The sequence below is a fragment of the Nematostella vectensis genome, chromosome 13 (assembly GCF_932526225.1).
Source record: "Nematostella vectensis chromosome 13, jaNemVect1.1, whole genome shotgun sequence".
In the NCBI taxonomy this organism is placed as follows: domain Eukaryota; kingdom Metazoa; phylum Cnidaria; class Anthozoa; order Actiniaria; family Edwardsiidae; genus Nematostella; species Nematostella vectensis.
In genome coordinates, this window is record NC_064046.1 from 2,462,486 (window position 1) to 2,476,458 (window position 13,973).

General features: G+C 40.0%; 1 protein-coding gene across 1 annotated transcript; it reads left to right on the top strand.

Annotated features, from left to right (window-relative positions):
• The first annotated feature begins 1,656 nt into the window (after nt 1-1,656).
• On the top strand, nt 1,657-13,145 carry LOC5507382 (glutamate [NMDA] receptor subunit 1). Its single transcript, XM_048721154.1, has 5 exons — nt 1,657-2,105; nt 5,487-6,061; nt 6,446-7,466; nt 8,888-9,051; nt 12,266-13,145. The coding sequence occupies exons 1-5, from the start codon at nt 1,740-1,742 to the stop codon at nt 12,804-12,806; spliced, it is 2,667 nt and encodes an 888-aa protein (XP_048577111.1). The 5' UTR covers nt 1,657-1,739; the 3' UTR covers nt 12,807-13,145.
• Nucleotides 13,146-13,973: the final 828 nt, after the last annotated feature.

Consider the following 13,973-nt stretch of genomic DNA (forward strand, 5'->3'; position numbering starts at 1 on the left):
TACCACCAACATCACCCCCCACAATACCATCACCACCAACACCACCTCCCACTATTACCATTACCACCATCACCATCCCCCACAATACCATTACCACCAACACCACCCCCCCTATTACAATCACCACCCCCCACCATTACCATCACCACCAACACCACCCTCCACAATACCAACACCACCTCCCACTCTTACCATTACCACCAACACCAACCCCCACAATACCATCACCACCAACACCACCTCCCACTATTACCATTACCACCAACACCACCCCCCACAATACCATCACCACCAACACCACCCCCCACAATACCATCACCACCAACACCACCCCCCACTATTACCATTACCACCCCCCGTCATTACCATCACCACCAACACCACCCCCCACAATACCATCACCACCAACACCACCCCCCACTATTACCATTACCACCAACACCACCCCGCACAATACCATCACCACCAACACCACCCCCCACAATACCATACTAGGGTTATTTAGATCCACGACGCGGGCAAGAAGACGCCGCCTCGCGCGCAATCAAACGTGCGCGAGGCTGTGTCCTCTTGCCGGCGTCGTGGATCTAACTCACCCTACTAACCAGCCCCACCCCCCACTATTACCATAACCACCAACACCACCCCCCACAATACCATAACCACCAACACCACCCCCCACAATTACCATCACCACCAATACTTTAACAAAATTCAATAGCAAATATTAAATGATCTCAGTTGTTTTGTTTAAAAAGCTATTTGTTTCAATTGGCGTGTTGAAGAGAATATACACAGTTTAACAAACATTTGAAGTAAAATATTTTCTCATTAAAATTCTTTATCATAAAAGTTGTCTTGCGTAGCTTGTTAAGATGAATTTGATGAATTAGCTTGCTGAGATGAATTTCTCATTAGAACCTTATCAATGTCTTTGGTGGCTTGTTAAAAGAATAACCCAAACGAAGACAAAGATTCCAGTGTTTGTTTTGAGATATGACAAACTATTTACAAAGGATTGCTACATAGCTATTTTTTTCTATTTAGATAATTTTCTAAACGAGGTGTAATAATTGATTGAAAAGAAATAACAATTCGATTACATAAACACTAAAATGCTTTAAATTGTAAGTTTGAGACGCGTTTTGATTAAAAAAAAGCTAAGAAACCGCGTAAAAAATCTTTATAAACTTCATCAAACAAATAATAATTTTTGAATAAGTGTGCTGTGAACGAAGAGTTTAATGAGTTTGTATTATCAGGCGTGGGAGGTCTCTCTCTTTGAGTCTCCTTTTTGACTCTCAACAAAAGTCTCTTTTATTTTTATTTTCCTAATTAACCAAAAGTTTTAAGCACGGTAGGGAATAGGATCAAAAAAAGAAAATAGAGAGAAAAATGTATTCTACTGCGATAGTTAATTTACTGTATATAACACCATGTATAATAACACCATGGTATGGGGTATTCTACCCTTCCGGAACCTCAACCACAAAATCCTGCAGTTGTTTTCAAAATAATGTTTATATTATCGGCGAAATGAGCTGTAGAGTTTTTTTATTACATTTTTTTAAGCAAAACTGGATACATTCAGTGCATGAAAGCCTGCTTAAATTAGTAGTTTGAATTTAATTTCCCATTCATATCAGCATGATGTCGTCAAAATGAAAAGGAATATATTATCAAAATAGCGTGAATATATTGAATCGGTATTGCATTATTCATAAAAGATTGACCTTCATATGTTTGTTCTTTCGTCTGCATTTAACATGAGTTCTTTCCTATGTTTCTTCATGGTTGTTAACCTCTGCGAATTGTTTCAAGCAAGACTTGTAGACTCGACCTACGTTGGCATACTACTGGACCCGAAGTGGGACGAAAAGGAGTTGGATTTAAACTCCTTCACAGGGGAAATGAAGCCATTGGTACTACCGACTAGCCGAAAAGGCTTTCGTCAACTTTTTGACGAAAACTGTAAAACACTTATCAGAGAAAAAGCGGTTGGACTTATCGGACCTGGAATAGGGACAATAGGAGGAATTGGATCTCAACTTGCCGAGTCTTTGTCAATTCCTTTTATCGGTTGTAGCGGTTCTTCGCTAACAGTGGTGAGTATATGAGAATTTTCATTAAGTTAAAATGTTGGGTACACAGTTATCTAGACTGTACAGGTGATCTGCGAGATGGGGTTAGCTGGACAAAGCAAGCATAATAATAATTTAGATAACAATTCTTGTAATTTTGCGAAATGCGATATTTTTAAAGCTCTCCTACTTCAAGCCGCGAGAAATCATCTTTTCTCAATCCTATCCGACGATTAACTTGTACCGGATATAAAAAGGAATCTTTCCGTCAATATAAAATACTTTCACAACAATTTTTATTTTCCATTTCATTTTCCATTTATTGCATTTCAAAATAAAATAGCGTATTTTGCATGTCCCTTAGTACTTAGTGATAAAGTCCCTTAGTGATAAAGCTGCTTACCCTAAACAATTCCCTTCGAAATCAAAAGCAAACATGAATGATTTTAGTTTGTTGCCTAATAGTTCATAAATCACCTAGACTTTGGCCATTGTTTTTATCAAAATATTGAATAAAACAAAACGCAAAGAATGTTTTGAATTAATATCTCATTCTCATTGCGGCTACAGTATTTAATTTCATACATATTGTGAATCATTTTGTGTTTTATTTAAGTGTAAGAAAAATCGCAATTATTACAATTGCTTTTCTTAAGAATCATTGCCACTTGGCTTGCTTATATTATTGTAATGACCATCCATTCGATTTAAACCATGAGTCATTTTTTAACTAATTCAAACCATACATAGATAACCAAACCTGCATCATTTATTTCGATAATGGCTTTTTTAGTCATAAATTGCTTTCTTAACGACTTATTGCAAAATTTACTTTGACATCCAAGCAAAACACTCATTTTTTTGAGTAGCATTTTTAGAACGCCAAAACGGTTTCCAATGGAGGAAAGCGGTATCATTCACTGCAGCTGAGGCGTTAACGTATTCAAGAAATGATTTAAATTGCTCTTTTTAAGAGGCAAGATAGCTTTCTATGATTTGCCAGTACACTCTTAGTTCTAAAGAGGTGTTAACGCCATTAACAAGTATGATCAAGTCATCAAATCATTTTTTTCGATTAGCGCTTAAGAATATAGATTCAAATATTGTTGGTTTGACATTTTATCAGAGAGTATATAGTATAACAGATGGATTCGTTAAAACAGGCGTTTTCGCATTGTGCTCAGTGCTTTTTATTGGAGGTAATCGCAAAACATTATTGCTGATATTAATTAAGGCATCTCCTATCTCACTTCGCTAATGTTAGAGTGACCATACTGGTGTTCATACATAGCAGGTTATATTTACAGTGGAAATTGAATTGCATTATCCGTTAGTAAATGGAGATAACATAGAATTGACAAAATATTGTTTGCATATTGTGGTTGTCGTAAGGGTGATTTAGAAAGCTATGCCTCTCCAACTCAAATCGTAGAGTGGAAATCATCGTTCGTAGTGTGTGTAATTCAGGGCTAAAACATGTCGTAGGTATGTCGCATACGTCTAAATCGTGCTTTCTAAATCAGCCTTAAGGAATCATTGAAAAATATGACAATCTGCTAAAACAAAATTTGGTGCTCTACATGTGAGATACTGAGGATATTGGATACGCAAGCAAACTTGTGAATTCCTTTAATTTTTACTTTTAAACGCAGTAAGCAGTTAACAAGAATCATTATTGATGATTATGCGACACTTTGTGTGACCATATATTTTTCAACTCATTAGAACACTTTACATCAGCAAGTGGTAATTCAATTTTGGCATCACAGATAATTGGATTTTATAATGCTAAAAGATAAGAAGAAGAATGATTGGTTTATAAAGGCGAACTCCACTCATGAAACACACGCATGTATAGGACATTTCCCATTTTTCCTTTAATTTCTACTATTGAAAAATGTGCGAGATGAGTCGCGTGTGCAGTAGTGATCTTCCTACGCCTGTAGCTTAAAAAAAACATCCGAGAAATCAGCAGTATCTTGCTAATTTATAACGAATTTAAAATAGTTTAGTGACTCACAGCCACAGAACAAAGTCCACATGGTAATTTCTGTTTTCCGTGTGAGAATGATAAAACGCGCAGCCCTGTAATCAGCGGGAATCATTTCATTATTGGCAAAATCGTAATCTCATCTAAAATTGCGCAGGGAAGCAAAATCAAAAGGGAATTTCAATGTAACTTTAATGTTAAAAAAAGACCGATTGTTTGTATCTAACAGGACTGATTTTTAGCTCGTTATTTTTTTTCGTAGTTTCCTTTGGAATTTGGCTATACCATTAAGCCAAGTTTTGCTTGTTTAAATCCTTTTCTAGGTAATTTGGCTTGCTGAAAGCTTTTGAGGATTTCTTTTTTAGGATCTTTTGTTGGATATTATATGGGGTTTCTTAACGTCCTATATCTATTTATATATATATATATATATATATATATATATATATATATATTTTCTAAAGAAGCCGACAATGTTGTTATTAGATTGATTGCAATACAACTTTTTGATTGGCCGAGTGTTCTGGTGTATGTCCCATATAATATAAAAGAATTTCCAGCAAAGAATAGATTTGAAGTTGATCAAAGATCGTATCATAATAACCTTCTGCTTCATGTAAGAACAAAGAAAGCAGCTTTGAACATAAACATGTTTTGGAGGTGCATTGCTATGGAAACAGAAACTACTTTCTGTGAGACTTACACAAACAAGCAAACTGTACGGCTACCCACCATAAAGGTTTTGTCTCGGTGTACACAGCCAATGTTTTATCCTTTAATAAAATACTTGCTTGTTGCTTTATATTAAGTATTGGAAACTGGGAGTAATTGTAGTATTGGAACTTTTGGAAAATAATTATTTACCCTGCACTTTTCAAGGGAATAGAATGAATTTTTAGAATGGCGCTGCCGTATTTACTTTTCAATGGTAAAACTGGATTTTAATTTTAGTATTTTAGTAAAGTACACCCTTTTTTATAAGAACGTCTGATTTTCAGGTGAGGCTGTAAGGCTGAATATTTTCTTAACCGTGTTCTTAAATTTTAGTGTAAAATAAGAATATAATACCCAATGAATTATTAGGAAGAGAATTACACTAATGATCAACAGCAATAATAAGGTTGATACTATGAGCACAATTTGATTCTGCATTTAAGAACGCATTAGAATTTAAAAAAAAATATTTCTGCTCTCTGAGCCTCGGCATGTTCTTAAAATTTGGTGAAATATCAGGCTGGACGTTCTTTTAAAAAAGGGTGGATGGCTACGGAAATGTACATCTAAATTACTTTGCACTTTTAAGGCAGTAAAAGATCCCGTAACACAACAAAGTTCTCTTAAAAGAGAAATCATTGGCATTTGGCACACAAAAGAGCCTGGATTTTCAACACTGACTTTGACGTTACTTCCCACAGCAATCACACGGAATCAACATGCTGCCCCAAAGTGCAACGCGTGCCGAGGCTGTGGTCGGCCTCGCATCCGAAATGGGGCATCCGTGCATCGTGGCATTCAGCTCAAACAAAGCCTCCCTGGCCATATCCTCCCTCAGAAAAAACGCTCAAGAGCGCGTCATATCCTTTAAGCTCTTTGATTTGGTCAGCGGACGTTCACCTGAGTCCGAGATCTTCCAAATCTCCAAGGAGATTTTGTCAATCAATAAGAGCGGGTCTTGCGTTGTTGTACTCGATTGTGTGCTCTCTATGGCAAAGCTCATCTTTCAAGCTTCTTCTTCGTTCGGAATTCCGACTTCTACGTTTGTTTGGGTGTTGTTTCGAGAGGAATACATGACTAACGAAGCCTTGGACACAGCCTTCCCGGTCGGAGTTCTTGGGATCCGCAAAGCTTACAAGTGGCCGGACCTGGTCTATGACGCAATAATGCTTTTCAATCAAACCTTTGAGAGAGAATGGCTGAGAGTAGGCGGGGCATCTGGTAGAACGTGTGAGCAGCCCGGGTCGCCGTGGATCGACCGCAAAAGCTTTCACACGTAAATGCACATTACAAGTCCTTGTCTCTAGTGATCTTTACCTTGTAAAAGTCATTCCACCAACACCTCGCCTTAGTCTTCACTTCACCTCACCTAACCTCGCCTCACCTCACCTCGCCTCACCTTGCCTCATCACCACACCACACCTCACCTCACCCTACTCCACCTCACCTCACCTCACCTCACCCTACCCTACTCCACCTCACCTCACCTCACCCTACTCCACCTCACCTCGCCTCGCCTCACCTCACCCTTCTCCGCCTCGCCTCGCCTAGCCTCGCCTCGCCTCGCCCCACTCCACCTCACCTCACCTCACCTCGATATATAACTCCCCTGTTGACTCATTAAAGTCGCTCACTTGTTATTAATTTGTTGGTGTTTCAGGAAAATGATTCAGGAAAACGTCACTGGGAAAACAGGTCCAGTGCGTTTCAACATTAACGGCGAAAGAACAAGCACTATTTACGAAATTGTGAAAACTGTGCGAAACTCAAGTGGACTCATTGAATGGGAGCGGGTGGGAAAAGCGATGAATACAGAAGTTCGTCTGGACAGCAAGTTTTGGACAAAGACTTTTGACACCTCGAACACTTCAAACTTCATCCGGATGGTGACTACTCCCGAGGACCCGCTTGTGATTGTTAGCAAGGATAACGTGGCGGAGAATGAAGAGTGCGTGTTGTCACATCTGTGCGTTCGCTACAAAAGGACCAAAGACCCTGTTAAGAACACCACAAAAGTGGAGGTCGTACGAAGTTGCTGTATTGGATACGTAATTGACGTATTGACTCTCTTAGAAATGGATCTGGGGGTGACGGCCGAGTTGTACTTTGTTGAAGACGGTCTTTACGGAGCTTTTGACCCGGAGACGAAAACATGGAATGGAATGATTAATGAGCTTGTACAGGGAAAAGCGGATATGGCTTTGACAACTTTGACGATTCTGGAAGCTAGACAACGCGTTGTTGACTTTTCCAATGCGTTTTTATACGGAGAGACCAAACTTATGCTCCATTACTCCAAGGATAAACAAATGGACGACATTGAGTTCGGGTTTCTAAATCCATTTGATACAAACCTTTGGCTTGTTTTGCTTGCAACCGTGAACGTCATTCTTCTCATTGTGTGGTCGTTAGATCATTATAGTCCGTATGGTCACTATAAGACAGGCTATGCCCGGTTGAGGTTCTTGTTTGACGTGCCTGCCTGTATGTCCTATATATACAGCACCGTGTTTAAGCTCCAGTTAGACAATGTCACACCGAGAAGCAACAGTGCACGCGCGGTGTCTGCTGTTTTTTCGTTCGGTACGCTCATCTTAGCGTCGACTTACACGGCTAATCTCGCTGCTTCATTGGTTAATACAGACGAGTTCCTTGCTGTCAAAAGTATACACGATAAAAAGGTAAGGAAAATATATGCGTTTTTTACCATAAATGCGAATGCCTTATAATTGGAGCGTAGCGGCTCGCCATATTTCACCCCTAATCGAGGTCAACACAGGTAGCACGAGTATGTTTTGACACACCAGATGTAAAGCAACATTTTCCGCGGTGGTGGTGGTGATGGTGGTGGTGATGGTGATGGTGATGGTGATGGTGATGGTGATGGTGATGGTGATGGTGATGGTGATGGTGATGGTGATGATGGTGATGGTGATGGTGATGGTGATGGTGATGGTGATGGTGATGGTGATGGTGATGGTGATGGTGATGGTGATGGTGATGGTGATGGTGATGGTGATGGTGATGGTGATGGTGATGGTGAAGGTGGTGGTGATGGTGATGGTGATGGTGATGGTGATGATGATGATGATGATGACAATTATGATCGTTTCCCAAATTTTTGTTCCTCTGCCTTTCGTCTCGCTGGCAGATTTTAACGGTCAGTCGCACTTGGGATTTTTAGCACTCTAAATGTTCGTGAGGCATTGCTCTTTCGATTTGCATCCAAAAACTAAACTCAACAGGATTTTTACATTAAAATGAACAGATAATTGTGAACGCGTGTCTCAAAAAATGAGGAACTGTACGTATCGGAACACCGCCTATTTAGTCAAATAGGAGAAAAACACTTTTCCTTGTCAGAAATCAAACCAATTTGAATGAATGCAGTACAGTATGGCAGTGGTAAACAAATAGTAACGAATGACAAGCATCAACCGAAGCAGAAAAAGGGAACACTCCATTGTGGCCCTTTTGTTGTTCTTTTTCGCAAATAAACGGCACCATTTAGGCCAAATCGGTCCCACTGTTCCTATACTTTTAACCACTTAGGAACAGGCGTCCCATTTTAAGTCTATTAACCGTAGCAAACAGGAACTTTTGTTCTTTTTGAGTGGTGGTCCTCAATTGGGAACGCGTCAAAAAAGGAACTGTTGTTCCTAATTGCATCAATTAGGACCAACAGTTCCTTTGTGGACTTCGAAAAAGGAACATTTTGTTCTTCATTGTACAAACAAGTCCTTTTGTTCCGAAGCGTGCCATTAGCGTTCCGATTCTTTACCTCTAAACGGAACAACCGTTCCGTTAAGTAATAGTTTATTCAGTTCCTTTCGCGGATATAGGAACACAACAAAAAACACGCGGAACTGTTTTCGAATTTTAAAACGTCTCGTGTGTAGCTCAATCAAAATAAACCTCAAACGCGGATAGAGCAAACCCTCATAAACTACCTCAAGCAGTATCACGGTAACTTTGGCGTCTATCGTTGCGCATAGCGAAATTAAATGCAGAATAACCAAATTAGGGAAACGCATATGATTATGATGGTGGTGGTGATGGCAATAACTTACAACATGACACACTATTTATACCCTTTTCTCAGTTCACAGATCCAAACACAAACTTCAAGTTCGCCACGCTGCTAAGCAGTAGTACAGAAATGCTTTTTTCAAGAAGTACAGACCCAGCCTTCAAGAGGGTCTACGAAAACATGAAGAAACATCAGGTTAAGAGTTTCCCCGAAGCAGTACGAAAACTACGTAACGGGTTAGTAGCCTTGTTCATGCCATATACACAAACTACGTAACGTGTTAGTAGCATTATTCAAGCTATTACGCAAGCTACGTAACGGGCTAGTAGCCTTATTCACGCTATATACGCAAGCTACGTAACGGGCTAGTAGCCTTATTCACTCTATATACGCAGACTACGTAACGTGTTAGTAGCCTTATTCACGCTATATACGCAAACTACGTGACGGGATAGTAGTATTCACGCTATATACGCAAGCTACGTAACGGGCTAGTAGCCTTATTGGCGCTATATACGCAAACTACGTAACGGGCTAGTAGCCTTATTCACGCTATATACGCAAGCTACGTAACGGGCTAGTAGCCTTATTGACGCTATATACGCAAGCTACGTAACGTGTTAGTAGCATTATTCACGCTATATACGCAAACTACGTAACGTGTTAGTAGCATTATTCACGCTATATACGCAAGCTACGTAACGGGCTAGTAGCCTTATGGACGCTATATACGCAAGCTACGTAACGTGTTAGTAGCATTATTCACGCTATATACGCAAACTACGTAACGTGTTAGTAGCATTATTCACGCTATATACGCAAGCTACGTAACGGGCTAGTAGCCTTATGGACGCTATATACGCAAGCTACGTAACGTGTTAGTAGCATTATTCCCGCTATATACGAAATCTACGTAACGTGTTAGTAGCATTATTCACGCTAAATACGCAAGCTACGTAACGTGTTAGTAGCCTTATTCACGCTATATACGCAAGCTACGTAACGTGTTAGTAGCATTATTCACGCTATATACGCAAGCTACGTAACGGGCTAGTAGCCTTATTCACGCTATATACGCAAACTACGTAACGTGTTAGTAGCATTATTCCCGCTATATACGAAATCTACGTAACGTGTTAGTAGCATTATTCACGCTAAATACGCAAGCTACGTAACGTGTTAGTAGCCTTATTCACGCTATATACGCAAGCTACGTAACGTGTTAGTAGCATTATTCCCGCTATATACGAAATCTACGTAACGTGTTAGTAGCATTATTCACGCTAAATACGCAAGCTACGTAACGGGCTAGTAGCCTTATTCACGCTATATACGCAAACTACGTAACGTGTTAGTAGCCTTATGGACGCTATATACGCAAACTACGTAACGTGTTAGTAACCTTTATTAACGCTATATACGCAAACTACGTGACGTGATAGTAGTATTCACGCTATATTCGCAAGCTACGTAACGGGCTAGTAGCCTTATTCACGCTATATACGCAAACTACGTAACGGGCTAGTGGCCTTATTTACGCTATATGCGCAAACTACGTAACGGGCTAGTAGCCTTATGGACGCTATATACGCAAGCTACGTAACGAGTTAGTAGCATTATTCACGCTATATACGCAAACTACGTAACGTGTTAGTAGCATTATTCACGCTATATACGCAAGCTACGTAACGGGCTAGTAGCCTTATGTACGCTATATACGCAAGCTACGTAACGTGTTAGTAGCATTATTCACGCTATATACGAAATCTACGTAACGTGTTAGTAGCATTATTTACGCTAAATACGCAAGCTACGTAACGTGTTAGTAGCATTATTCACGCTATATATGCAAGCTACGTAACGGGCTAGTAGCCTTATGGACGCTATATACGCAAGCTACGTAACGTGTTAGTAGCATTAATCACGCTATATACGCAAACTACGTCACGTGTTAGTAGCTTTATTCACGCTATATACGCAAGCTACGTAACGAGTTAGTAGCATTATTCACGCTATATACGCAAACTACGTAACGTGTTAGTAGCATTATTCACGCTATATACGCAAGCTACGTAACGGGCTAGTAGCCTTATTTACGCTACATACGCAAGCTACGTAACGTGTTAGTAGCATTATTCACGCTATATACGAAATCTACGTAACGTGTTAGTAGCATTATTCACGCTAAATACGCAAGCTACGTAACGTGTTAGTAGCATTATTCACGCTATATATGCAAGCTACGTAACGGGCTAGTAGCCTTATGGACGCTATATACGCAAGCTACGTAACGTGGTAGTAGTATTCACGCTATATACGCAAACTAGGTAACGGGCTAGTAGCCTTATTCACGCAATATACGCAAGCTACATAACGGGCTAGTAGCCTTATTCATGCTATATACGCAAACTAGGGAACGGGCTAGTAGCCTTATTTACGCTATATACCAAACTACGTAATGGGCTAGTAGTATTCACGCTATATACGCAAACTACATAACGGGCTAGTAGCCTTATTCACGCTATATGCGCAAGCTACTTAACGGGCTAGTAGCCTTATGGACGCTATATATGCACGCTACGTGACGGGTTAGTAGCCTTATTGAAGCTATATGCGCAAACTACGTAACCGGCTTGTAGTATTCACGCTATATGCGCAAGCTACATAACGGGTTAGTAGCCTTTTCGCTATATACGCAAACTACGTAACAGGTTAGTAGCCTTAGAAGATTAATGGGTTGAGTTGGAGACTGCGGAATACACTCTTTCAGATAAGCTCCATTTAAAAACACAGTGGGTTATTAGATGACGTCTACTTTCTTATAATCCATTGATGACGTCACAGAGTGTCACGAACAACAGTCACGCATCGGCGCGTCTGGTTAAGCGCTTTTTACTCGTGACATGTTGTGACGTCATCTATGGATTATAACCTTCTTACTCTTTATTTCCGCGACATCAAAATTAGCGAGTTTGAAATGCCGATATTAGCGACACTTGATTTACGCCATTTCGCTATTTTCGTGGAATCCATGTCACTTCTTCTTGTGATTTTTTCGATCATCAAATATAAAGCAAAGGAGTCATGAGTCTACTTATTGAATACAAAAAAACCATTAAATACGTATATAATGTATATCCATAAAACAAACTTTTAGACCATTAGTATTTTATCCAAAGTCTTTGTGTGTACTATTTAAGCGCATCCAAATTTTCGCGACGCTTTATTTCCGCCTCTTCTTGTTAGCTAGGCTCCATTTCCAGCCGGGCTTTGCGGCCGTACGTACTGCGGGCTCACAGAATTAGCTTGTACTTATAAGGCGTGTCACGCACATTGCGTGACACTAAGAGCGGCTTCTAATCAAAATGGAAGACAGACAGAAAAATTTACTTTTTAATTTAAGCCCCATGTGCGGAACCAGTAATTACGGTATTTGTATCTAACTTTCAGCGAACTGGATGTGTTCATCGACGACTCCCCCTTCCTCGACTTGACAGCGAGCAAACAGCCGGACTGTTCTTTCCGCATAGTTGGACGACCGATCAGCATGCAAGGATATGGCGTAGCCTTCCAAAAGGGGTCTCGCTGGACCCAGCCCATCTCGCAACTGATGCTCAAATACGACCGGCGAGACTTCTTCCGAAAGATAACACAGAAATGGTTCGCAGGCGTTTGTAAGGAGTCTCAGACAAGCGCCGCAAAGGCAGAAGCGATGGATATTAAACAGTTCACGGGGCTATTCTATTTCTGTCTAGGGGCGTCGTTGATTTGCGCGATACTTCTTGTGGTAGAATTTATTCTTCATAAGTTCCGTCGAAGAAAGTTAGTGAAATACAGAATTGACAAGGTCCATACTGCGATGGGTTTTCCGACTAGAGAATCCTTTGTGCTAAAGAATGGACATTTGACGCTTTCAAATTTAGCCAGAGTGCAGTTTACTGACGAGAACTCTATACATAGTCAAGAAACACAGGAGACTGCTAGCCTGTAACGAGCAGGTTTTTTTTTATAAAATAATGATTATTCATTCATTTTCCTTTTAAAAAGGGGATATTTTATATAACAAAATTCTATAACAAAAAGTAAGAATTTAATTTTCTTATCAAATGCGGTTTCTGCAATATGCTAATATTTTATTATGGAGCCCAACGTTTTTAAGTTAAAACCCAAAATATCACAGAATACTTTAAAAAGATCTCCATAAAACATCGCACAGAAATACCCTTTCTTGTACTTACACTCATGGGGGGACTGGTGTATGAAGTAATTCTTATCCACACACAACAATATTCATAATGTAAGACGTAAATAAAGGTTAAGATGTGAATGATTTAACGAAGTTCCTCATTATCCTTAGATTTGGGGAAAAAACATTTTTTTTCGATTACGGGCTTCCTGTGGCGTGTTCAAGAAAGATTGGGGGCCTGGGTTCGGCAACTCGCCACAGCAACCCCAATTCATAAAAATAATAAAAAATTACAAAAACACTCGAGATACCTGCGGAGGTGTCTCGCTCATCATATATACATTTATCTCGTCTAACGTTATCTCCTCCGCTATCATACGTATATTATGCTCCAACTTTGTAGGGCCAGGGGGGTGGCCAAGGCGCCCCCCTTTTAGCAGCCAAATATACAGTAAATGTATGGCCCCCTCCTGTTAAAAATCCTAGCTACGCCGTTGAGGGCATTGTTTGGAAGAATACATCCTCCGTTAGGTAGAGATCGTAGTATCGGACACCACTGGGACCAAATGTGTTCGCTATAAAGGCCCACGTTTGTTTTTATACATCGATATATATCTAAGTTTGACTTTTAAAGGAATCGGGAATTTGCGAATTCCGGACAGTACAACCCATGTAATGGTTTGTTATTGTTCCCCAATTATTTTCCCAGTGCAGACAACAACATTGTTCATCGAACTAGCTTGGTTCATTCTCATCTTGTTACAAGAGGACAACATTGTTCATCGACCTAGCTTGTGCCATTCTCCATTTCCCTTTTGTCAATTTTAATATGAGTTAAAAGTGTGTACTTTGAATGAATTATTTTCCGGCTTGCTCCACTGCTTGAAGTAAATGGCTCACATGTACATGGATCTGCCTGCCCCGAGTCTCAAAGCACGTTTACCGATTACAGCAGGCAGGTTGAATTCACGT